This window comes from Procambarus clarkii, chromosome 36 (assembly GCF_040958095.1).
Source record: "Procambarus clarkii isolate CNS0578487 chromosome 36, FALCON_Pclarkii_2.0, whole genome shotgun sequence".
Classification (NCBI taxonomy): domain Eukaryota; kingdom Metazoa; phylum Arthropoda; class Malacostraca; order Decapoda; family Cambaridae; genus Procambarus; species Procambarus clarkii.
Window position 1 is genome coordinate 8,384,109 of NC_091185.1, and position 27,730 is coordinate 8,411,838.

Consider the following 27,730-nt stretch of genomic DNA (forward strand, 5'->3'; position numbering starts at 1 on the left):
CCATACAAGTATACTACCATACAGGTATACTCCCATACAGATATACTCCCATACAGATATACTACCATACAGGTATACTACCATACAGGTATACTACCATACAGGCATACTACCATACAAGTATACTACCATACAGGTATACTACCATACAGGTATACTACCATACAGGCATACTACCATACAAGTATACTACCATACAGGTATACTCCCATACAGATATACTCCCATACAGATATACTACCATACAGGTATACTACCATACAGGTATACTACCATACAAGTATACTACCATACAGGTATACTCCCATACAGGTATACTACCATACAGGTATACTACCATACAGGCATACTCCCATACAGGCATACTACCATACAGGTATACTACCATACAGGTATACTACCATACAGGCATACTCCCATACAGGTATACTACCATACAGGTTTACTCCCCATACAGGCATACTCCCCATACTCCCATACAGGTATACTCCCATACAGGTATACTCCCATACAGGTATACTCCCATCCCATATAGGCATACTCCCATACAGGCATACTCCCATACAGGCATATTACCATACAAGCATACTCCCATACAGGTATACTCCCATTCAGGTATACTCCCATTCAGGTATACTCCCATTCAGGTATACTCCCATACAGGTATACTCCCATGCAGGTATACTCCCTTACAGGCATACTCCCATACAGGTATACTCCCATACAGGTATACTCCCTTACAGGTATACTCCCATACAGGTATACTCTCATACAGGTATACTCCCTTACAGGCATACTCCCATACAGGTATACTCCCATTCAGGTATACTCCCATACAGGTATACTCCCATACAGGTATACTCCCTTACAGGCATACTCCCATACAGGCATACTCCCATACAGGTATACTCCCATTCAGGTATACTCCCATATAGGTATACTCCCATACAGGTATACTCCCTTACAGGCATACTCCCATACAGGCATACTCCCATACAGGTATACTCCCATTCAGGTATACTCCCATATAGGTATACTCCCATACAGGTATACTCCCTTACAGGCATACTCCCATACAGGCATACTCCCATACAGGCTTCTCATACATATACATTGCGATGTATTTACCTGGAACTTGGTGATAGCGTGTTGTATCTGTGAGAGGGAGCAGACGGGGAGGTGATGGAGCCTGGAGGTGTCGGGGTCCCAAACCGCAACTGTCGGGGGGCGCCGCTCCTGCTGCAGGCTGCCCCCCGCGCGCTTCCTGGCGCCCCAGGCTGGAGACAGCAGATCCTGGCGTGCTGATGGTACGTCTAGGTTCTCTGCTGGGGACGTCCTCTCCCCCAGTACTCTCCCTACCTTGTGGTGGACAGTGGTGGGCAGCGGCGGGTGGCTGCCACCCACACCCGCCGCTAGTCTAAAATCCGGTGGGTGGCGTGGGAGGGCAGGGGGTGGGTGGCGGCGACGGTACAGCAGCAGGCGGTGCAGGCGGGTGTTGCCCTCGCTGCCTGGCGGTACACACTGCAGGTACCCGTACTTCTCCAACAGTTCCTGAAGAAGTGTGACACACGAACTAATAGTATTGCTATAGCTTGTGTGTGCCCAACCACTTCACGCAGGTCGGCGTTCAATCCCCGACTGTCCGAGTGGTTGGGCACCATTCCTTTCCCCTCCGTCCTATCCCAAATCCTTATTCTGACCTCTTCCCAGTGCTATATAGTCATAATGGCTTGGTGCTTTCTCCTGATAGTTCCCTTCTCTTCATAGCTTGTGTTTACTATCATACTATCATGCATACAATAATCACCCACAGTCTACATGGAATGTATGGAATCATGATACCGGTCTCTCGGAAGATCTACTGGAAGTAAACAACCCCCACAAGACAGCTGTGATCAACAATGAACTATGCAAGCTCCAGATGGACGTGTCACCCTGCAGGAGACACGTCAGCCCACGACCGGCAGCATATGAGAGAAGGACTTTACTTTCTTTTGGCAGGGCAAACCACCAGAAGAGGTAAGGGAGCATGGAATTGGTTTCGTCATCAGAAACTGGTTGTTAGGGTCCATAGTACCGCCCACAGAGGGGTCTGCAAGAACCCTCAAACTTCAGCTTCACACAGCAGTAGGAAGGTCAGCCTCATCGACGTCTATGCACCAACACTGACCTCCTCTACCTAAATGAAGGATGAGTTCTATGATGACCTCGGCCTAACTCTCAGAGACATACCTCAACAAGAGCCAGTCTTCCTCCTGGGAGACTTCAATGCAAGAGTTGGTTCTGATCACAGCTCTTGGCCTTCCTGCCTGAGCCAGTTTGGATTTGGGAAGATGAATGAGAATAGGCAGCACTTCCTGGAGTTCTGCTGTCGTCATGATCTCTGCATCACCAATTTCTTGTTCGACACCAAGCCCCAGCACAAGGTTTCCTGGAGACATCCCAGGTCTAGCATTGGCACCAACTCGACCTGGTGCTTATGAGGTGTAGCAGTCTGAGAAGCGTCAAACTGACCCGCAGCTTCCAGAGTGCAGATTGTGACACCAGCCATTCTCTCGACGTTTGCAAAGTAAAGTTCCAACCCCGGAAAGTCCACAGAGCAAAGAAGAAGGGAAGACCATATATTAACGTAAACAATCCCATGCTCTCTACAAACAAGATCCACACAAGGTGGTGGAGTTCACTGCAGCGCTGGAAAATGCCCTTCCTGGACAACCCTGCAATAGTGCAAGTTAGAAGTGGTCACATCTCAGGGGAACATTTTCAACACAGCCATGTACACCTGTAAGAGGCAGAACAAGTCAGCAGACTGGTTCGAGGTCAGTGCAGAGGAACTGTTACTCCTCGTAGAGGAAAAGAGACGATCTTTCTCAGCCTACAAAAACTTGTCCTCAGAAAGGAACCTATAGGCCCTCCATACTGCCCGCAGTAAAGTTCAACAAGCTGCAAGGCGCTCTGCTAACGATTACTGGCTCTGACTCTGTTCCTGTATCCAGACCGCAGTTACCGTCGGCAACATAAACGGCATGTACAAAGGTATCAAACAGGCAACATGCCCTACACGAAACAGGACGGCTCCTCTGAAGTCAGCCACCGGAGAGATCATTAAAGACTGTGATCAGCAGATGAATCGCTGGGTGGAACATCACTCCGGACTCTATTCCAGAGAAAACTTGATCAGCATAGAATGCCCTGGATGCAATCGAATGCCTGCCCACCTTGGAAAAACTTTCTTGACCTTAAACCGACTGTGGAAGAAATTATGAAAGCACTGGATTCACTTTTCTCAAGGAAGGCCCCAGGAGACGACGGCATTCCGTCTGAAGTTCTCAAGTGCACTCGAGGAACACTTAAAACTGAGCTTCATGAACTTCTGTGCCAGTGCTGGAGGGAGGGCTTGGTGCCACAAGACATGAGAGATGCAAACATCATCACTCTCTACAAAAATAAAGGTCACTGAAGCGATTGCAACAACTATTGCGGTATCTCCCTCCTCAGCGTCGTCGATAAACTCTTCGCCAGGGTCGTTTTGGTCACGCTCCAGATTCTTGCTGAAAGAGTGTTCCAAAGTCACAGTGCGGTTTCAGAGCCGAGAAGTCGACCACTGACATGATGTTTTCCCTGGCTCAACTTCAGAACAATCCAATATCAACATGGGTGTTAAACAGGGATGAATCTTTGCTCCAGCCCTGTTCGGCATCATCTTCGTGATACTCGTCAAGCATGCCTTTGGAACAACCATAGAGAGCATCTATCTCCATACAAGATCTGATGGAAAGCTCTTCAATCTATCCGGAATCTGAGCGAAGACAAAATTACAGATGAGACTCCCTAGGGACTTCATCTTCGCCGACGACGCAGATGAACCCACACTCAGCTAAAAGCCTGCAGCAGCTATTCAACCACTTTCCCGTGACCTGTTTCACATTCGACCTGACAATCAGCCGGAAAAAGACACAGGCGATGGGACAAAACGTCAATGAGTTACTCTTATTTAAACATCACAGACTGCGAGCTGAAGGCAGTCCACGAGTTTGTGTACCTGAGTTCCACAATCTCAGACACCCTTTCCCTGGACACTGAGGTCAACAGGCATATCAGGAAGGTTGCAACAACATTAGCCAGGCTCACGAAGCATGTTTGGGCAAATGTCAAACTGACAGTGCACACTAAGGCGGAGGTTTACATGACATGTGTGGCAAGTACACTTCTCTATGGCTCGGAATCCTGGACCTGCGCTCTCGCCAGGAGAGATGGCTCAATACCTATCACATGCAGAACTGAAACGCATCTTTGATATCACATGGAGAGACCAGATCAGCAATACAGTGCCCGAGAGAACAGGAAGTCCTTCAATGTTCATTCTCCTGAAGTAGAGATGCATGCGGTGACTGGGACATGTCACATGCATGGAAGATGGCTGCATACTGAAGGACCTCTTATATGGAGAACAGGTATCAGGAAAGAGGTGCACTGGAAAACCCAGCTGCGTTTCACTGGTGCCTGCAAACGCGACCTCAAGCAGATGAACATCAACATCAACAATTGGGAGGCAGCAGCTACGGACAGATCTGCCTGGAGATGCAGAGCGTGGAAGGGACTCCAGCAATTCGAAGGCGAACTGAAGAGGCAGGCGGAGGAAAAGAGACTTCAGAGGAAGTCTTGACCACTGACGGATGCAACCACTTTGGCCTTTATCTGCGCTCGCTGTGGTCGAGACTGCCATTCTTGGGTTGGAGTTCACAGCCACAGCAGATGTTGCACCCAACCAGACACCCAGAGCACAACTCCATAACTCCACGGGGTTGACGGATGCCTACTATTAAGAATTCTTGTATATATATACAAAACAATGTGACAGGCAGGCAGGCAGATAGACACACAGACAAAACAGGACAGGCAGGCAGACGGGCAGATAGACACACAGACAAACATACATTTGCTTTCATATATACAGATGTTCTCCTTCACTTCAAAATGAAGTTTACGAATTAACTTATGGAGTTCATTTTACTATTTTATTTGTCCTCACACATGTCGCTGAAGCCATGGTCTCTCTTTTAGATGTTGGACAGTAGAGTGATGGTCTCGCTTCATGCAGGTCGGTGTTCAATCCCTGACTGTCCAAGTGGTTGGGCACCATTCCTTCCTCCTGTTAAATCCCAAATCCTCATCCTGACTCCTTCCAAGTGCTATATAGTCGTAATGGTTTGGCACCTTCTCAGGATAGCTTCTCTCTCCTCTAGGTGTTCTATTTGCCAATTTTAACTTTGACTACTGAGGAGAACGTTCTTGTGGCCCCAGACCCCTAGAACCTAACGTCTACTAAGGGAACCAACGTATAAATGGGTCTTAATGCCAGGATTGAGCGCCCTGAGAGTTACAACCTTAGTGTTGTGGAGGCCCATGTCAACCTACCTCTCGCACACAGCTTAAGCTGGAAGTAGGTTGAGTTAGGCAAGTTCTTGTCAACAATGAACACTAATGGACAAGTTAAACAGATCATTAATAGCTAGATAGAACAGCCATACTACTCTGAAGGACACAGAGAGAAAGTATGAAAACAGTAATTAATGACATTAATAACAATAATAATATGTACTACACACTTACCTCTGCATGAATCAGCTCCTGATTTATACCCATCTTCTGTTGCGTGTTTTCCTCTGCATAGTTTGTGCTTTCACGTAACAGCGTGACTGGTGGCGAGGTGACTGGCAGTGTCATGTCTGGATGTGTGGTGACTCGTATTGTTGTATCTGGTCGTGAGGTGACTGGCAGCGTCGTGTCTGGATGCGTGGTGACTCGTATTGTTGTTTCTGGTGGTGAGGTGACTGGCTGCGTCGTGTCTGGATGCGTGGTGACTCGTATCGTTGTGTCTGGTAGTGAGGTGACTGGCTGCGTCGTGTCTGGATTTGTAGTGACCGGTATCGTGGTGTCTGGTAGCATCGTGTACTGTCGCGTGGTGTCTGGCAGCATGGTGTACTCATGCGTGGTGTCTGGTAACATCGTGTATTCATGCGTGATGTCTGGTAGCATGGTATATTGATGCGTGGTGTCGGGAAGTGTGGTGTCAGATAGAGGAATGTTTGGAAGTGTGTTGTGTTGGGTGGCGGGCCCCCAAGCTCTGCCCACCACTCCCACTGCGACCGCCAGGCTCCACCACAACATCAGTCCCAGGCGCATCTGGACACACAGAGAATCCTTCATATATAATCATATTAATAATTAATATATATAATAATTTCATATTTTATATTATTCTTATCACCACAGTTCATTCTAATTACTGAAAGGTATATTGAATGAATATACGATGACTTCTATGTCAAGCACCCTGTGTTTGGTGTTATGAATCCCAGGTAGCCTAATGAGACAGGTTTGCCTCCGTGAGAGTTATTCCACACTTGACTAGATTAAAGGAATTAAACCGAGCAAACGTAAGTAGTTACGACTAAGGAAAAGGAGCAGATGCAAGCATCTTAAGGAAACAGAATAGGATAAGATGTCGACAGTATGTTATGAGACGTGACGTGAGCGGAGGTCTTAAAGAGTCACTCGAGTTGTCAGGGACAGACTTACGTCGTTGCCTCCTATGAAGAAGGAAGTTTGTAGCTCATGGTGAAGAGTTTGAGAGAAAACTGCGTGATCACGGTGTGGGGACGCTGTTTGATGACGATGTGCATCGTATCTCTTTAAGTTTTGCCCCGAGGGGCGAGTTTATTGGGGAGTGCCAGTCATCTTGTGAGTGGACATACCACCATAGCAGCATGTACAACACCCCCCAATAGAAAGAAACCCCGCTGGGTTGTTCATCCTGTCACTTGTACCCAGACACAGCTCGGACTTGCTTAACTGTCTCAAGTGAACAGCTTATCAAACAAAAAAATTAACATTTGTCAACCCTTAAAAACTTACGTTATCTTGCAGGCACAAAATGGGGGAATCTTTTAAGAACAGTATCTATATTTGACAAATAGTATTTTTCCATAACTTAAACAATGTGGGGGTTTATTATTCTATTCATATTTCTAATAACAATTAGATGTTCACATTCTCTCAGGTAGTGGTCAAGGCGGTGTCTGTTACTCTCACCACTGATTCTGAAACTCCGTTGCTGTTATTTCCATTCCTAATCTCCATGGATATTTGCATCCAAGACGGATTCTTGCTATTTCTGACTCTTTCCTCACGGTCCCCTTTCACTTCGTTGTTACAAACCCGATTCCATCGTCGGAGCCTGGAGCAGCGACGTCAATGCCATCTGTGAGTCAGCTCCCGAAACCCCCACAAATTGGACAACGCCATCTAGTGGTGACAGGATCATACCAGCAAGAGGCGCTAGAATCCTATCCTAGTCAGCTCGAGAGGTAGCTGGTGCTGACCTCTGGTGAGGTGGTGCCTAGAAAATCAGCGCCATCTGTTATAGGAAGAGTTGTATGTCTGTCAGAGTACGTAAGTGATGTTTCCTAGTGTCCCATGTACTGACCAGTGTACTGATGAGGTGTCAGTATCCACAGAGTCGACGTAGGGCTGCTATGGTATAAGGACAGTCTACCCAGGGCTGCTATGGTACAAGGACAGTCTACCCAGGGCAGCCAATATATCTCTACTCCATTCTGCTTTATGGAAGCAATGAGCCGCCGCCGGAGAAGAACTGTGTAGTTTTCTACTGTCTGCCTGTGAAGTGGCAGTGACAGAATTCAGCGTACCCAGGACTGGCTAACAGAAGAGACGACTGACAGTAAGGTGCTACGGAGGAGCGTAACCAGCGAGTTGCAAGAAGCTCCTGCCAAGGGTTCGCTACCCTTGTAATTGTACGTGAAGAGGCCCAGCAGCGCGAGGCTGATGTTCACTGCCAGCTCCAGGCTGGAGAGTGATTACGGGTGTGCACCAAGAACACCTGGTGAGACCGTGTTTTGCTTGGCCCATGGCTAGGGTAGACTCATTGGTGTTTCCCAGTACTGGTTGAGGACGGTACTTGTGTTGAGGAAACGTGGTAGCTGACAAGACTGCATCGATTGAGCATCGAGGAGCGCTTAGTGTCCTATGAGAGAGACACTTGTGTACATATTAAGTGTAGTAATACTTCTTCTAGAATTATATATGAGGTAATGGGAAAGTGATTATATATGAATATATTGATAATTAATGAAGTGTAGCATTCAATGCACCTCCCCCATTGTGTTGTACTTGCATTGCCGAGCTCACTCCTTGAAAGCCACTACTAACTTAGGGCTGGATACCAGAACTTTAGTTCCACCAGCAAAGAACCCGGTTGCGACCCATTGTGGCCGTAATGATTGGGATTGCCAGCTGCAACCATGTTGTACCAGCATACAGATTCACTCATTTGTTCTTCTATCCTCCTTTCCTCAGTAACCTTGTCATGGTGATATTGACTGATGATACCTCTAATTTGTAGGAATCTTGGGAATGAAGCATTTAATATGGTCTCCTTCAGCAGCCAGTACATCTGTTTGTTCATTTCCACAGATTCCAACTTGGGAGGGGATCCACAGAAATTTGACGACTCTTCCCTGATTGGTTAGTACCCTCATGGCTATCTTGATTTCAGTAACTATCGCAGGATTTTCAGCCCGATTTAGATTAAGGCTTTATAGCACTGCTTTTGAATCAGTGCAGTGATCTGAGCACTGATTCAAGATGACCCATCAGTATAGATTTGATCTAAACCATTTCCAGCTTCTTTATAGATTTCCTCAAGATAATTGGGCCTCATTTCTTGTGGTATCATGTTGGACTTTTTCGTTGCCATTTCATTTATGATAATCCTGTATGAGTCATCCTCCCAGGGAGGTAACCTCTCTACAGGCAGGAGCTCACGGGCTTGCTCAAGCAGGTGAAGTTCTTCGAGGTGGCAGACTGATCTGTGATGCCATTTTTTTGCTTCTGTTTCCTCCTGTAAGTAGGAAGGACGGAAAACTCCTCTCGTAGATAATACGTTTTGGCAGTTCTTCGGACTCCAAGATCACTCTTGGAGTCATGACTTTGTTTTGTATGTTTTCAAGTTTTTCATATCGGTTTGGGAGTAGGTGCACAAAACTGGTGCGGCATAGTCTATAACAGAACGCACATAGGCAACATAGAGGACACGGCGAACCTCCAGTCAGATGTAGATCAGGTCTTTCTATGGGCTACAGAAAATAATATGGTGTTTAACGAAGATAAGTTCCAGCTCATGCGTTAGGGAAAAAATGAAAATATAAAAACGGAAACCATGTACAAAACTCAGGCAAATCATAACATAGAACGAAAAGGCAATGTAAAGGATTTGGGTGTACTCATGTCGGAAGACCTTACCTTTAAAGAACACAATAAAGTAGCCGTCACAACTGCAAGAAAAATGACAGGTTGGATAACAAGAACTTTTCACACTAGAGATGCTATACCGATGATGATACTTTTCAAAACGCTTGTGCTCTCTAGAGTGGAGTACTGCTGCACAATGACAGCCCCTTTCAAAGCTGGAGAAATTGCTGACCTGGAGAGCGTGCAGAGATCCTTTACTGCTAGAATCCACTCAGTAAAACATCTAAATTATTGGGACCGACTAAAGAGCCTAAAACTGTACTCCCTTGAGCGCAGGCGGGAGAGGTACATAATAATCTACACGTGGAAAATATTAGAGGGGCTGGTCCCAAACCTGCACACAGAAATAACATCACATGAGACCAGAAGACATGGCAGGATGTGCAGAATACCCCCGTTGAAAAGCAAAGGTGCAACAGGTACTCTGAGAGAGAACTCTATCAACATCAGAGGTCCGAGACTGTTCAACACGCTTCCACTACACATAAGGGCCATAACTGGCCGACCCCTCACAGTGTTCAAGAGAGAACTGGATAAGCACCTCCAAAGGATACCTGATCAACCAGGCTTTGACTCATACGTCAGGCTGCGAGCAGCCGCGTCCAACAGCCTGGTTGATCAGTCCGGCAACCAGGAGGCCTGGTTGACGACCGGGCCGCGGGGACGCTAAGCCCCGGAAGCACCTCAAGGTAACCTCAAGGTAAGGCTGTGTTCATCATTTTAAGCACAGCAATAGAGGCTCCATGTCCATTCCAGGTCCTAGCTTTCAGTACCCTGAGTCGACTTTTGCATGTTCCTATGAGCTGGTTCAGCTCCTCTTTCTTCCCCTTGTGAGAGCCGACAGAGACTCCAAGGTACCGATAGTGGTCAACCCCATTCAAATGTTACACCATTACTTTGTAGTTCTTCATTTTCTCCCTGCTTGTGATGGGAGTATGCTTTTGTCTTGTTTGTGAAGGGAGTGAAACCGAGTTCAACACATTTCCTTCCAAGGAGTTCAAGGGGACTGCTTAAATTTTTCCCAGGGTGGGGGCTTGTATTAGGACATCATCTGCATATCTCACTTGTTGTGTTCCTTCCGGAAATTCAATATTTGCAATGGCGTTCATAAATATGTTGAATAGTGTGGGGCTTAAGACTCCTCCTTGGGGGGTACCAAGTTTCATGTTCACTGTTCTTGAGACTGCTCCATTGAAGCAAACCTTGGCTTTCCTCCCTGTGAGGTAGTCTTCAATCCATTTCAAGAGTCTCTCCCTGACACCCATGCATGCAAGCTCGTCCAAGATCGCAATCCCCTGTGCTTTGTCGAAGGCTCCTTTGATGTCAACAAATACAGAGTACCTAGCCGTGTCATTAGCCAAGTAATTAACTATACAATTTGCTGTGCTCCGTCCTTTAACAAATCCATTGACCCCCTCCCCTAACCTGCCTATTTTGTGCAACAGTCGGTTTAGGATGATCCTTTCAAGCATCTTGCAAGTGGATGACACGAGACTGATAGGTCTGTAATTGCCAGGGTCATTGGGCTTCGGTATGGGGGACAATTGTTGCATGTTTCCATCGCGCGGGCTATAACATGGATATGACCACAAGATATAAGATACTGTGGGGGAATACACAAGATGAACAAGGCCAGCCAATTTAAATTGAGAGGAAGTAAGTCAACAGAACATAAGTGAAGGCTGGAAATGCAAATGAGTCCAAGAAATGTGAGGAAATTGTCGTATTGTTTAAGGGTGATGACCAAGCGGGATGCTGCACTAGAACACTCAGTCGTTTGTTGCCCACTTATTTGTAATTGCTGTCTGCAATTATTGTTATGAATAAAGAGATCGACTCATCATAAATTTAATTCCATTTCTGTTACAATCTTAGGCTAAGTTTAGAGATTAATTTATATTTTCCATTGCCTGGCTCACGTTATTCTACGATGTTGCTAATGTTGATCTAAATTGCTGCATGTTCATTTCTTCGTCTGTCTGCTGCATAGTAAATTTGATACAGCTTAATATGTAAATTTGCTTTGCAATAGAACAGTGGAATACTTTACATGCTTAACTAGACATGGTTGCATTATAAGTAGTTTGCATATTGCATTAATGGTAATGAAGCGGCTTAATGTGTGTTATTTATTGCAGAAGTATTTGTCTACTTTATCTAGTGGCTCGGTAGGAGATTTTAAATTGGTATTGATTGTTCCATGCTTGGCATGGTCTTGTAGGTGCATACTGATTGTCATATTTGTGAGTTTTATGCACCCAGTCTATCCCATAATATATCTTAAATACAATAATAATTATAATTTAGCCCAGACCCCAAGGAGAGTGAATTAATAGTTAGAGAGTTCCCAATATCAGTATTAAGATGTTGCCACCGTCATCGGCCTGGCTACTTACTGTTAAAGTAACAAAATTGTGAAGTATTTGCATACTTGTTAACAGTACTTGTTAGGAACAAGGTCCTAAAGTGTATATGTATATCTAAATAATAGCATGTGGGTGTCTGTCAGTGGGAGATGCCTAGTAAGATGCCTGCCCGAAACGCTTTGCGTAATAGTGGCTTTAGGCATTGTATGTACTAGGTCTATCTATAAGTCTATAAATTTTTGTAAAACCTCTTGTATGTATGCACTTTACCTGAATAAACATTTATCATTATCATTATCATTATCATTATCATTTATCAGTAGTGAGAAATATTCAAGTAAGTAATTATAAAAAGAAGGCACCAAGCCGGGAAGGCTATGTAGCACCTTCAAATGTGCGGGTTATTCAAAAAGGCGCTAAATATTCCTAAGGGTGCCAATACGAGAACAAAAGAGCATAATGCAAACAACATCAAAAGTATCCAATTCACCAAGAATTCTATTGAGGTACAAGTGACCGCGGGGGACGGTCGGGAAGCAAAACACACGCTCGTCCTGGAAGTCAGGACATTTAACAAGAATATGCATGACTGTAAGAGGGACAACGCTCTTTGGACAATAAGGAGCAGGACCGCGACCCATTAAGTGCCCGTAAGTTAAACTTGCATTGCCAATATGTGACCTCGCCAGAGCCGTTTCCCACCGCCAGTTACGGTGGTAGGAGGAAGGCCACGGGGACATGCCACCCTTAAGAGCACGCAGTTTGTTACCAGTAGGAGAATACCAACAACCCTGCTAACAGGCACGGACTGAGGAATGAATAACCAGGTACAAGTCAGAATAAGGAATACCTTATGGGAAATAGGACAACTGTGGAAAGCCTCCTTAGCGGAAGCATCTTCACACTCATTTAAGGACACACCAATATGACTGGGAACCCAGCAAAACTCACCTGTCTTAAATCTTCTGGAGATAAGAAACAGCCAATGTTGAATTACAACTACCACACAATGAACTGGATTAAAGGACTCCAGAGCCATGCGGGCACTGCGAGAGTCAACTACAACAATAAAGGAAGATTGACAGCGATAAAGCATTTGACAAAGAACATACAAAATAACAAATTCTTCTGCCGAGAAGATGCTAGTCTCTGTAGGCAGGTGACACATACAGGTGTGGTCAGGAAACACAACAGGGTAGCCTACACCGTCTGCAGACTTAAACCCATCTGTGAGGACGGAAATGGAACGGTATTGTGAAGAAAAATGTTCAAGAAAAAGGCGTTTCAGAACTGGAGGAGTGTAAAAGCTTTTGACATATAGGTCAGGGTTTTACAAAACTAAGGAAGAGGGGCCCTCCACAGAGGCAAGGCTGGAACGACACGAGGAGAAATATTGGTAACACGAATCAAAAGAGAACCTTGCAGGCGAGACAACCGTACAGAAAGAGGTAGGAGGTGAAAGGGAACAGGGCCCACAGGAGGGGTAATGGTCAAAGTAAGACATAAAAGAGAGTGAGGGTGTTGTAGGGACCGTGCAAGATAGCGAAGACAGTATCGATCACGGCGATCCTGTAGAGACAGGATGGTGGTTTCAACATACAGGCTTAAGGTAGGAGTTGAACGAAAGGCACCAGAGCTGAGGTGTAACCCAGTATGGTGAAGACCATCAAGACGACGAAGAGTAGATGGAAAGGCAGACGAGTAAGCAAGACCACATTAATCGAGTTTAGACAGCAGGAGAGAGGAATGTAAAGAGAGGAACATGTGCCTATCAGCTCCCCATGAAATATGGGACAAGACCTTAAGTTAGTTAAGGAACTTGGAGCATTCAACTCGTAGGTAAGAAGTATGGGGCGACCAAGACAAATGAGTGTCAAAGATTAACCCAAAAATCTTAGCAGAATCTTTGTACAAAAAGGGATTACCATAAAGCGGCAAAGAGGGGACAAAAAACGACCTGCTTCCACGTAAAAGTCATAGCACAAGTTTTAGTTGTAGAGAACTTGAGGCCATGATTGGTGACCCAGGACGACTCGGCATCAACCGCAAGTTGAAACAGTCGTTGGAGATAAGGCGAGTCATCACCTTAACAGCGGAGGGTAAGATCGTCTACATAGAGAGCAAAGAGAGTGCCAGAGGGAAGGGAGGAAAGAAGACCATTGAGAGCAACCAGGTAAAGAGTAGTACTCAGAACACTACCTTGGTGGTACACTTTCTTACTGCCGAAAAGAGGCAGAGAGAGAGAGAGTTGTACCAAGCCTCACTCTAAAGGAATGACTAGAAATGAAGCTTTGTAGGAAGAGAGGGAGATTACCACGAAGGCCAAAAGAACAGTGTTGGGACAGAATATGGAATCTCCAGGTGGTGTCATACGCCATTTCTAGGTAAAAAGGAACATCAACAACGGAGGTCTTCGCAGTAAAGGCTGTACGAATATAGATCTCCAAGTTCACAAGTCGTGCTGCGACACTTGTGAAAGCCAACTTGAGAAAGGGAGAGGTGGTGATAGTATTCCAAGAACCACATCAGACAGACATTGACCATTCGTTCAAAGAGTTTGCAGATGCAACTCGTGAGGGCAATGGGGCAGAAGTCCTTAGGGGATGTCTCTAGAGAGACCCTGATTTCCGAATAGAAAGAACAACAGGCTCAAGCCAGTCCTCAGAGACTGACAACGATTCCCAGATACGGTTATACAGATTCAGTAAATACTGAAAAGTGTATGGGGGGAGATAGCAAAGCATCTCATAATGAATGTCATCAGAGCCCGTTGCTGTAAAACCGCAGAGTCAGGGCAGACTGGAGTTTGGAGAGAGAGAAGGGATCGTTATAGGGAAGCCGGAGATGCGTGCGAAAATCTAAGGGACGATATCCAAGAACGGGCTTACGAATAAGGAAAGATGGAGGAAGATGAGGACCGGAGCTAACAGTAGAAAAGTAGGAACACTGGACACTGGATCCACCACAATAGAAACCCAGAGCCGAAGGATTGGTAAGACATCTTAACAAACTTACCCGCTATCTTAGGGATTTTCTTCCAGATCAGGGGCAGAGGAGTGTCAGTCATAATGGTGGAGACATAAGATTTCTAAAAACAAGAAGCGGTTTTTAGGAAGATTTTCTAAGGCATAAGATTTTCTAAGAACAAGAGAAGAAGAACAGGAGCGGGCAACATGAAGATGACTAGGAGGAGGATGGACAACAGCCTGGACGGATAGGCGGTGTGGAGGGCCAAAAAACAGAGGGGAGGGTTGAGAAGAAGGACTGGGGCGAGATGGGAATGAAGAAAGGAAGACTGGGAAGGAAGGAAGGAAAGAAGGAAGGAAACACCTGATGGAGAATCAGGAGAAAGACCCTCTGGCTCAGAACGCAAAGGAGCAGGTGAGATGGTGGTGGTGTCCAGATCCATGGCTTGGAAACGGTTGCAAACCTGAAAAAGTGGGAGAGGGCGAGGAGAAGTGGAACGTAACACACACGAGCATTAGACACACCAGAGAAAGGTGGAAGACTGTGTATTTGGTGTCTCGCCTTAGGAAAAGATGAATGATCGTGATGTTTCAAATTGAGGATGGCTTCCTCAAATTTGTAGTGCATAAATGCGCAGGAGAAGGTAGGATAGGTGTTACCGCAATTGATGCAGTGAGTTTGGGAAAAGAGCACTCCGTCTTATAATGACCCGAGTCTCCACACAAGTGACATAGAGATACTTTATTTGTGCATGTGAAGGGACCATGCCCAAATCACCAGCACCTGTGCAGAGGCGAGGAGATGTATTTCTGAACGGAGCATCTGGCACCAGCAAGAATTAGAGAAGACGGAAGGAACCTACTATCAAAAGTGATCTTCACTACACGTAGAGGCTGACGACGACGACCACGAGGGGGTCGAGTGAAAGTATCAATCTGGAGGATAGAATGATCTTGGGTCTCAAAGATATGTTTAATATCCTCATGGCAGTCTTTCAGTTCTCTATCACCAGTTGCAACATGGTGCAGGAAAATAATTGTACCAATGCTGGCATTTAACCAGACATTTTTGGAGATCTGAACAGGAGTCTCCCCAATGCAGGAGAGCAAGGCTAAGTGCTCAGCTGCTTCCTGAGAAAGGGCTGCAACAACACGTGTGCCAGTATGGGTGGGGTTATAAGTGACAAAGGTATCCACCGAATCAACAAGGTGTTTATTAATGAATAAATCATCAGGACATGTAGAATCAACATGACTGAGATCAAAATACTTAATCCATATATCAGGCCCAAACAAAGCTTGGAATGGAGTAGAACTGGAAGGAAGCGTGTGCATTCGATTTTGGAGGTGACAGTGGCGAGTACCCCCCTTCCTGTTGGAGGGGCGACAAGGCGCAGTTGTTACAATGAGAGATGGAGTCACTCCAGGTGATGAGGTGGTCACCACTGGGGGTTTGTGGCCACAGAGGTGGGAGGGGAACAGAGAAGGGTAGTCGGAAGAGTCAGAGAAGCAGCTTGGTCTGGGCCCAATGTAGTGGGGGCTACAGAGCCCGGACTTCCATTACAGTCGACTCGGGGCCTGATCGCCCACCCCATGAGCCTGAGAAGTTAAAAGAGGGAGAGATATCAGCATACACCTTGTATGTATGTACTTTACCTGAATAAACATTTGAATTTGGAATTTGAATTTGAATATGAACTAACAGGTAAAAATTTCATCCATGAATAAGCCCCCATACCCACCATGGAGCCACAATTAGAGGATAGGACACCCAAACAAGATGGGGGGGGGCCCCCCCAGGGGTGCATCGTGGATATACACCCTGCAATTGTCACCTAAGAACCATCAATCCATCGAGATCGGGCTCAGCAATGAAGGTAAAGTTTGACAATAAAAGCATCCCCTTATTCGACAGTGTCGGGTACCACAGTTCACCGAGTAGGTTTGTGCGCCTCCCCAAACACTCGGGTGTCAAAACAGAAGAAGATATCTGAAAGAACAATCTAGAATGGGAAAAAGTTGGCGGGAAAACAATCAAAATGGAGAAGCGGGGTAGGAAAAATTAAACATAAGGAAGAGGAAAATGCATCCAGCACAATTTGTGAAGAGAGCAGCAGGAACATAAGATTCCAAAAAGTGAAATATTAAAAAATATAATAGTTACCCATTTGCTTTGAGAAAGTGGCGGGGTTTAAGAATACCTTTGAAGATGTGGGAGGATTGTGTTTCAGGTTACTACACGCAAAGTATGAATTGCCTGAAACGCTCTGTGTGCTAGTGGCTGTACAAGAATATAAAATAAACTTAATTTCTATGTTCTCTGTTAACCCCCAATGTACCTTCTTGTTTATGCATAAATAAATAAATAGCAGAAAATGTATATAAATTTTCCAGAGATCAGTGAAAAATAGTGTATTTTACTGTAAGAAAAACTGATTATAAATGCTTCTTTTAAATTATTTAGCTAGGGGTAGCTGGCAGGTAGTACCAAAAATCGTCAAGGGGGGGGGGAGTGGGGTGTTGGAAATTTCCAACATCTAATTACTAATCCCTTATACAATAGGATGTATTTCCTGTACTAGACATCATAATCATCCAACACCTAATTACTAATTCCTAATACAATAAGACGTATTTCCTGTACTGGAAGTCATAATTAACTAACACTACTAATTAGCAGTTTAGTGATACTGAATTCATTTCATTAAGACATAGAACGTCATATAATTTTTCCTAGAAACGTGGAAATGTTGTGTCAGTCAGCTAGGGAATCATTTTATATATTAACAGATCAAGTAGAATCTAGGCTTATTTTGCCCTTTTTATTAAGAATAATCGTTTATTAATAGATTCATCTCTAGTAAATCTATCATGTTTTACTGGAATTAATTTATAAAGCCAAGATTGTCTGTACCAGTGAACAGAATGATAAACCATATCTCCTCTCTAAATCTTTCTCGTTCATTTAATATCGTCTAAATTAATTGGCTGCATTACGAGAAAATAATAGTTGCCGCATAATACATTTATTTATGACGTAAATATTCATCATACCCCATTTCCTCCAATAGGTAGTAACTGAGTGATTGTAACCTATCCACCGCTGCCCACTGGATGGGGGGCGGTGTGCAGGACAAACATATAACTTGTGACACTAGCTCTCCACATATGTCAGTTGCTTAATTTAGAACCTGTACTTGAGGTCTATCTCGAACCCATTGTTGATGTGAAGACTTATATTGAATTTTGTAACTAGCTCATCAAGATTGTAACTTGCTTAGCTAAATGAACTGTGGGGTTCAGTCCCTGAGCCCATTATGTTCCTCTGTGACCCTTTCCACTACCGCCCACAAGATGGGTATGGGGTGCATAATAAATGAACTAAACTAAACTCCAATATCATTATATTCGGGATCCCAGGTTTGGGAGCTATTGCGCATGCGCCAAGAAGGAAGTGGAGAGAGACGCGAGAAACGCCATTGTTTGGGTGTTCTGAGGTTAGCTTATTGACATCAATCCAAATTTGGAGCATCTGACTACCTACAGCCTCCAGACTGATTCTGCAACTTCAATTATTTACGGACACCACGGTCGGCAGGGAAAAAGTATCCTTTGATAAGATTTACAGGCCATTAAACTTAATTAGGTTGCTTCCCTGTCGTGACGATGCCTGGCAACATATAAGCCTCAAATAAGTGTACTCCGGATCTCCAAATCCATTTAGAATTTACTATTAAATGAATGATTCTAGGGTTTAGAGTGGAATTTACATAATATTTGTATTTCAGCTGAAGTACAAACGTATGCGAGACAGTAACTTCTGCCACGATTATGTGTTTCCTCAAGTAGCCTGAGCAACAAGTTTACTTCCACGAGTATACGATTTACGAGACGCCCGCTGTGATACCTGCTTACAGCTAAGCTGTCTTTCTCGTTTTTAGTAGACAAACATTGCATTTAAGTAACCATTGAATATTGTATGATTTATAATCTATATACATGCATTTCTTATTCTCATCATTTATGTAATTTATTATACATCACGTTGGCTTATTCACGTAGGCTTCGATTTAGCAACCTTATAGAATAACCTCCCAAAATGTGTTATGGGAAGCGGCTCTAGAATTTATAGAATTTACAGTTAATTTATTGCATAGAATCTTTAGAATTTAACTGCATTTAATCATGGAGTTCCATAAGCCACTAGTTCTCTCATTTAGAATATAATTCTGATTCTTCGAGCATATTAGAATTATATATTATTTTATTAGCATATAAACTAGATCCAGATTTCCCCACACGGGGGTTATAATATGGCATTCTTGAATTTTGGTGACCCCCAACAAGTCTATATCTGCCCCATACCCCAGACTTACTAACCCCCCTCCCCCTACCCCCTCGCTGAACAGTTGGGTGAGCCTCGCCCACAGCATCTGGCCTCCAACATTAAACAGGCAGACAAATGGACATTTCCTCTAATAGGTATAGACTATAAGGGGGGAGGGGGGGGGGGGGAGGGTTCATGAGTTGCTTAGGTGACACATGCCCCCCCCCCCATCTTCACTACATACTTTAGTCATCACTGTAACCATCTTCACTATATACTCTCTCTTCACTTCACCCCCCCCCTTTCCTACCCTTCACCACGATCACTACCCTTCACCACCATCACTACCCTTCACCACCATCACTACCCTTCACCACCATCACTATCCTTCACCACTTTTCCTTCATCACTGTCATTTTAGTGAGTATTACAGGCTTCTATTTAGCAAAATTTAAACTTAGTGAGATTTACCAATTCAATCTAAATATAAAGGAAGCTGGACCCCGCCCCCACCCATGACAACCAACAGACAAAGACAAGTTATCCTGCAGTGTTTGGTGAGGCTGGCCAGAGGCGTCTGGTCCATAACATCCAACAAGGAAAAGAACAGACATTAATTTTTATTTATGTAAAAGATTGTTAGTCTGAGAGCTTATCATAACATTGGTTGATGGTGACCACAGTGTTGATGGTGACCAGTGTTGATGGTGACCACAGTGTTGATGGTGACCAGTGTTGATGGTGACCACAGTGTTGATGGTGACCACAGTGTTGATGGTGACCAGTGTTGATGGTGACCACAGTGTTGATGGTGACCACAGTGTTGATGGTGACCAGTGTTGATGGTGACCAGTGTTGATGGTGACCACAGTGTTGATGGTGACCACAGTGTTGATGGTGACCACAGTGTTGATGGTGACCACAGTGTTGATGGTGACCACAGTGTTTATGGTGACCACAGTGTTGATGGTGACCACAGTGTTGATGGTGACCAGTGTTGATGGTGACCACAGTGTTGATGGTGACCAGTGTTGATGGTGACCACAGTGTTGATGGTGACCACAGTGTTGATGGTGACCAGTGTTGATGGTGACCACAGTGTTGATGGTGACCACAGTGTTGATGGTGACCAGTGTTGATGGTGACCAGTGTTGATGGTGACCACAGTGTTGATGGTGACCACAGTGTTGATGGTGACCACAGTGTTGATGGTGACCACAGTGTTGATGGTGACCACAGTGTTTATGGTGACCACAGTGTTGATGGTGACCACAGTGTTGATGGTGACCAGTGTTGATGGTGACCACAGTGTTGATGGTGACCAGTGTTGATGGTGACCAGTGTTGATGGTGACCAGTGTTGATGGTGACCACAGTGTTGATGGTGACCACAGTGTTGATGGTGACCACAGTGTTGATGGTGACCACAGTGTTGATGGTGACCACAGTGTTGATGGTGACCAGTGTTGATGGTGACCAGTGTTGATGGTGACCAGTGTTGATGGTGACCACAGTGTTGATGGTGACCACAGTGTTGATGGTGACCACAGTGTTGATGGTGACCAGTGTTGATGGTGACCACAGTGTTGATGGTGACCAGTGTTGATGGTGACCAGTGTTGATGGTGACCACAGTGTTAATGGTGACCAGTGTTGATGGTGACCAGTGTTGATGGTGACCAGTGTTGATGGTGACCACAGTGTTAATGGTGACCAGTGTTGATGGTGACCACAGTGTTGATGGTGACCACAGTGTTGATGGTGACCAGTGTTGATGGTGACCAGTGTTGATGGTGACCACAGTGTTGATGGTGACCACAGTGTTGATGGTGACCACAGTGTTGATGGTGACCACAGTGTTGATGGTGACCACAGTGTTGATGGTGACCACAGTGTTGATGGTGACCACAGTGTTGATGGTGACCGGTGTTGATGGTGACCAGTGTTGATGGTGACCACAGTGTTGATGGTGACCACAGTGTTGATGGTGACCACAGTGTTGATGGTGATCACAGTGTTGATGGTGACCACAGTGTTGATGGTGACCAGTGTTGATGGTGACCACAGTGTTGATGGTGACCACAGTGTTGATGGTGACCACAGTGTTGATGGTGACCAGTGTTGATGGTGACCAGTGTTGATGGTGACCACAGTGTTGATGGTGACCACAGTGTTGATGGTGACCACAGTGTTGATGGTGACCACAGTGTTGATGGTGACCACAGTGTTGATGGTGACCACAGTGTTGATGGTGACCACAGTGTTGATGGTGACCAGTGTTGATGGTGACCAGTGTTGATGGTGACCAGTGTTGATGGTGACCACAGTGTTGATGGTGACCACAGTGTTGATGGTGACCACAGTGTTGATGGTGACCACAGTGTTGATGGTGACCAGTGTTGATGGTGACCAGTGTTGATGGTGACCACAGTGTTGATGGTGACCACAGTGTTGATGGTGACCACAGTGTTGATGGTGACCAGTGTTGATGGTGACCAGTGTTGATGGTGACCACAGTGTTGATGGTGACCACAGTGTTGATGGTGACCACAGTGTTGATGGTGACCACAGTGTTGATGGTGATCACAGTGTTGATGGTGACCACAGTGTTGATGGTGACCACAGTGTTGATGGTGACCACAGTGTTAATGGTGACCACAGTGTTGATGGTGACCAGTGTTGATGGTGACCACAGTGTTGATGGTGACCACAGTGTTGATGGTGACCACAGTGTTGATGGTGACCAGTGTTGATGGTGACCACAGTGTTGATGGTGACCAGTGTTGATGGTGACCACAGTGTTGATGGTGACCACAGTGTTGATGGTGACCACAGTGTTGATGGTGACCACAGTGTTGATGGTGACCACAGTGTTGATGATGACCACAGTGTTGATGGTGACCACAGTGTTGACGGTGACCACAGTGTTGACGGTGACCACAGTGTTGATGGTGACCACAGTGTTGATGGTGACCACGGTGTTGATGGTGACCACAGTGTTGTTGGTGACCACAGTGTTGATGGTGACCACAGTGTTGATGGTGACCAGTGTTGATGATGACCACAGTGTTGATGGTGACCACAGTGTTGATGGTGACCACAGTGCTGATGGTGACTACGGTGTTGATGGTGACCACAGTGTTGATGGTGACCACAGTGTTGATGGTGAGCACAGTGTTGATGGTGACCACAGTGTTGATGGTGACCACAGTGTTGATGGTGACCACAGTGTTGATGGTGACCACAGTGTTGATGGTGACCACAGTGTTGATGGTGACCAGTGTTGGTGGTGACCACAGTGTTGATGGTGACCACAGTGTTGATGGTGACCACAGTGTTGATGGTGACCAGTGTTGATGGTGACCACAGTGTTGATGGTGATCAAAGAAATCTTCGGCGTTTGCACTCAAGCACCTGGCTAATACAGTAATATCAGAAAGAATACCAGGAAGTAGCCTAAATGAACAGGCACATGCAAATGACCTGCTACGGATGTGCGACAGGTTTGCCTTAAACCAGCAAATAGTAGAACCAACTAGGAAAGAGAACTCGCTGGACCTCATTTTCACTAATAATGATGAATTGATCAGGAACATAATGATTACAAATACCTGTTACTCAGATCACAACTTAATTGAAGTTATGACAACATGGGGAGTAGACCTTCAAAACCAGTCCAGATTCCCGGTGGAGGAGATTTCAGCAAATTCAACTTCAATAATAAACAGATAAACTGGGAGCAAATAAACCAGGACTTCACAGAAATAAACTGGGAAGAACAGCTAGAAAATGCAAACCTGAACCAGTGCCTGGAAAAAATAAGCTCAGTAGCACTAGAAATATGTTCAAACCGCATACCCCTAAGAAAAAAGAGAGAGATGCAGATTGGAACGTTCCCTATATAGGTGAAGAAAACGAATCGCGGAACAACTTGAGAGTCGCACCCTATCTCAAGAACGGCGAAGATGATTAGGTAGAGAAATAGAAACAATTGAACTCAAGCTACAAGAATCATACAAAACCCAGGAGAGACAAAGAGAGCAAAAGGCCATCAGTGAAATAGAAAGAAATCCGAAATATTTTTTCTCCTATGCAAAATCAAGATAAAAAACCACATCTAGTATCGGGCCCCTGCGAAAGGGAGATGGAACTTTCACCGATGACAACAAAGAAATGAGCGAGCTACTGAGGAAGCAGTACGACTCTGTTTTCAGCGAGCCATTAAACACACTAAAGATTGATAACCCAAATGAATTTTTCATGGATATGATACCAACATCAAATCATATATCAGACGTCACCCTATCCCCACTGGATTTTGAAGAAGCCATAAACAGTATGCCTATGTACTCTGCACCAGGCCCGGATTCTTGGAACTCCATATTCATAAAGAACTGTAAAAAACCACTATCGCAGGCCCTCCACATTCTGTGGAGACAAAGCCTAGATACTGGCGTTATTCCTGATATACTAAAAACAGCAGAGATAGCACCACTTCATAAAGGAGGAAATAAGGCAGAGGCAAAAAATTACAGACCGATAGCACTAACATCGCACATCATAAAAATTTTTGAGAGAGTGCTAAGAAGTAAGATCACAAAATACATGGAATCACAGCATCTCCATAACCCCGGACAACATGGTTTCAGAACAGGGCGCTCTTGCCTGTCACAGTTGCTGGACCACTATGATATGGCATTAGATGCCATGGAAGACAAACAAAACGCTGATGTAATTTACACAGATTTCGCAAAAGCTTTTGATAAATGTGACCATGGTGTTATTGCACATAAAATGCGTTCAAAAGGAATTACCGGAAAAATAGGCAGATGGATCTACAATTTCCTGACCAACAGAACCCAATGTGTAATAGTCAACAAAATAAAATCCAGCCCATCAACCGTGAAGAGCTCAGTCCCCCAGGGTACTGTGCTTGCTCCAGTACTTTTTCTCATCCTCATATCGGACATAGACAAGAACACAACCTATAGCACTGTATCATCCTTTGCAGATGACACTAGGATCTTCATGAGAGTAGGCAACATAGAGGACACGGCAAACCTCCAGTCAGATGTAGATCAGGTTATGGGCTACAGAAAATAATATGATGTTTAACGAAGATAAGTTCCAGCTCATGCGCTGTGGAAAAAATGAAAATATAAAAACGGAAACCACGTACAAAACTCAGGCAAATCATAACATAGAACGTAAAGGCAATGTAAAGGATCTGGGTGTACTCATGTCGGAAGACCTTACCTTTAAAGAACACAATAAAGTAGCCGTCACAACTGCAAGAAAAATGACAGGTTGGATAACAAGAACTTTTCGCACTAGAGATGCTATACCGATGATGATACTTTTAAAAAAGCTTGTGCTCTCTAGAGTGGAGTACTGCTGCACAATGACAGCACCTTTCAAAGTTGGAGAAATTGCTGACCTGGAGAGCGTGCAGAGATCCTTTACTGCTAGAATCCACTCAGTAAAACATCTAAACTATTGGGACCGACTAAAGAGCCTAAAACTGTACTCCCTTGAGCGCAGGCAGGAGAGGTACATAATAATTTACACGTGGAAAATATTAGAGGGGCTGGTCCCAAACCTGCACACAGAAATAACATCACATGAGACCAGAAGACATAGCAGGATGTGCAGAATACCCCCGTTGAAAAGCAGAGGTGCAACAGGTACTCTGAGAGAGAACTCTATCAACATCAGAGGTCCGAGACTGTTCAACACGCTTCCACTACACATAAGGGGCATAACTGGCCGACCCCTCACAGTGTTCATGAGACAACTATCAACATCAGAGGTCCGAGACTGTTCAACACGCTTCCACTACACATAAGGGGCATAACTGGCCGACCCCTCACAGTGTTCATGAGACAACTATCAACATCAGAGGTCCGAGACTGTTCAACACGCTTCCACTACACATAAGGGACATAACTGGCCGACCCCTCAGTGTTCAAGAGAGAACTGGATAAGCACCTCCAAAGGATACCTGATCAACCAGGCTGTGACTCATACGTCAGGCTGCGAGCAGCCGCGTCCAACAGCCTGGTTGATCAGTCCGGCAACCAGGAGGCCTGGTCGACGACCGGGCCGCGTGGACGCTAAGCCCCGGAAGCACCTCAAGGTAACCTCAAGGTAAGTCAAGATCTTCACCAAATCATTCAGTGTTTGAATGAGTGAATAAAACCCTGGCGAGCACTAGAGCTGTACTCGAGTGTCTCTCTTCAAGTACACTCTCACTCTTACTGATGACGTACACTCTCACTCTTACTGATGACGTACACTCTCACTCTTACTGATGACGTACACTCTCACTCTTACTGATGACGTACACTCTCACTCGGCAAAAAGGAACCCACAAATTAAATATTTGTAAACATTGCGAGAATGTCAGTTGGGTGGAGGTCCGTGGGTGAAGGGTGATGGGTGGAGGTCCGTGGGTGAAGGGGTGAAGGGGTGATGGGTGGAGGTCCGTGGGTGAAGGGGTGATGGGTGGGGGTGATGAGTAGAGGTCCATGGGTGGGGGTGATGGGTGGAGGTACGTGGGTGGAGGCCCGTGGGTAGGGGTGATGGGTGGAGGTCCGTGGGTGAGGAAGTGATGGGTGGAGGTCCATGGGTGGGGGTGATTGGTGGTGGTCTGTGGGTGAGGGGTGATGGGTGGAGGTCCCTGGGTGATGGGTGGAGGTCCGAGGGTGGGGGTGATGGTGGAGGTCCGTGGGTGAGGGGTGATGGGTGGAGGTCTGTGTGTGAGGGGTGATGGGTGGAGGTCTGTGGGTGAGGGGTGATGGGTGGAGGTCCGTGGGTGAGGGGGTGATGGGTGGAGGTTCGTGGGTGAGGTGGTGATGGGTGGAGGTCTGTGGGTGAGGTGGTGATGGGTGGAGGTCTGTGGGTGAGGAAGTGATGGGTGGGGGTCCATGGGTGGGGGTGATTGGTGGGGGTCTGTGGGTGAGGGGTGATGGGTGGAGGTCCCTGGGTGATGGGTGGAGGTCCGAGGGTGGGGGTGATGGTGGAGGTCCGTGGGTGAGGGGTGATGGGTGGAGGTCCGTGGGTAAGGGGGTGAAAGGTGGAGGTCTGTGGGTGAGGGGTGATGGGTGGAGGTCTGTGGGTGAGGGGTGATGGGTGGAGGTCTGTGGGTGAGGGGTGATGGGTGGAGGTCCGTGGGTGAGGGGTGATGGGTGGAGGTCTGTGGGTGAGGGGTGATGGGTGGAGGTCCGTGGGTGAGGGGGTGTTGGGTGGAGGCTCGTGGGTGAGGGGGTGATGGGTGGAGGTCTGTGGGTGAGGGGGTGATGGGTGGAGGTCCGTCGGTGAGGGGGTGATGGGTGGAGGTCCATGGGTGGAGGTCGGTGGGTGAGGGGGTAATGGGTGGGGGTGATGGGTAGAGGTCCGTGGGTGGAGGTAATGGGTGGGGGTGATTGGTGGAGGTCCGTGGGTGGGGGTGATGTAACACCGTAAAGGTGTTTTGTTTTTAATATATATACATAGAGTACATGAGTCACAGACAAGATTTTGAGAGGCGTCAGGGTGTAAGTAATTATGAAGAGAAGGCACCAAACCAGGAAGGCTCTGTAGCACCATCAAATGTGCGGGATAATCAGAGGGCGCTAAATATCACCAAGGATGCCAATACGAGAACAGAAACGCATAAGGCGAACGATATCAAAAGTATCCGAGTCACCAAGAATACTATCGAGAGACCGCGGGGGACGGTCGGAATACAAGACACATGCTCGTCCCAGAAGTCAGGACATTCAACAAGTTTATGCACGACCTTAAGAGGGACAATGCAATTAGGACAATAAGGAAAAGTGGCGCTCCATCAAGTGACCATGAGTTAAGCGAGTATGGCCAATACGCAACCTCGCCAGGGCTGTTTCCCATCGCCGGTTATGGTGGTCGGAGGACGGCCACGGCCATAGACCTCCAAGTTCACCAGGACATCTGTTGTGCTGTGGCACTTGCGGAAACCAAATTGAGAAGGGGAGAGAAGGTGATGGTGTTCCAGGAACCACATCAGACGAACATTAACTATACGTTCAAAGAGTTTGCAGACACAACTTGTGAGGGCAATAGGGCGAAAGTCCTTAGAGGATGTTCCCAGAGACCCTGGTTTGCGAACAGGGAGGACAACGGCATCGAGCCAGTCCTCAGGGACTGATGACGATTCCCAAATCCGATTATACAGACACAGTAAAGACTGAGACGTGCACGGAGGGAGATGGCGAAGCATCTCATAATGAATGCCATCGGAGCCCGCCACAGTAGAACCGCAGAAGCCAGGGCAGAACGAAGTCCAGAGAGAGAGAGAAGGGATCGTTATAGGGAAGTCGAAGACGAGTGCAGAAATCTAAAGGACGAGATTAAAGGACAGGTTTACGAAGAAGGAAAGATTGGGGAAGATGAAAACCAGAGCTAACAGAAGAAAAGTGGGAACCCAGTTCGGTAGCGACCTGCAACGGGTCTGCCACAAGAGTACCATGGAGGTTAAGGACTGGTGAAACATTGGGAACGAACTTACCCGCTATCTTGCGGATACGCTCTCAGATCTGCAGCAGAGGAGTTTCGGACGTAATGGTGGAGATATAAGATGCCCAACATTCACGTTTAGCTGTACGGATGGCCCTACAGGTCACCGCACTTGCCTTCCGAAAAAATAAGAAAAGAATCGGCCATCTGCTGATAGCGGTGTCTCTTCCAGGCTGCACGCTTACAGCGGGCATTCCACCAGGGA

The 27,730-nt window shown here is 46.0% G+C and overlaps 1 protein-coding gene across 1 annotated transcript in view; it reads right to left on the reverse strand.

Annotated features, from left to right (window-relative positions):
• Positions 1-27,730, reverse strand: part of LOC123756091 (uncharacterized) — a 133,168-nt gene that overhangs the window by 87,922 nt on the left and 17,516 nt on the right. The window contains exons 2-3 of the mRNA XM_045739079.2: positions 5,614-6,186; positions 1,129-1,551 (exon numbers count right to left, since the gene is read on the reverse strand). Coding sequence (XP_045595035.2) covers positions 1,129-1,551; positions 5,614-6,186 — 996 coding nt within the window. The remainder of the gene's footprint in view (positions 1-1,128; positions 1,552-5,613; positions 6,187-27,730) is intronic.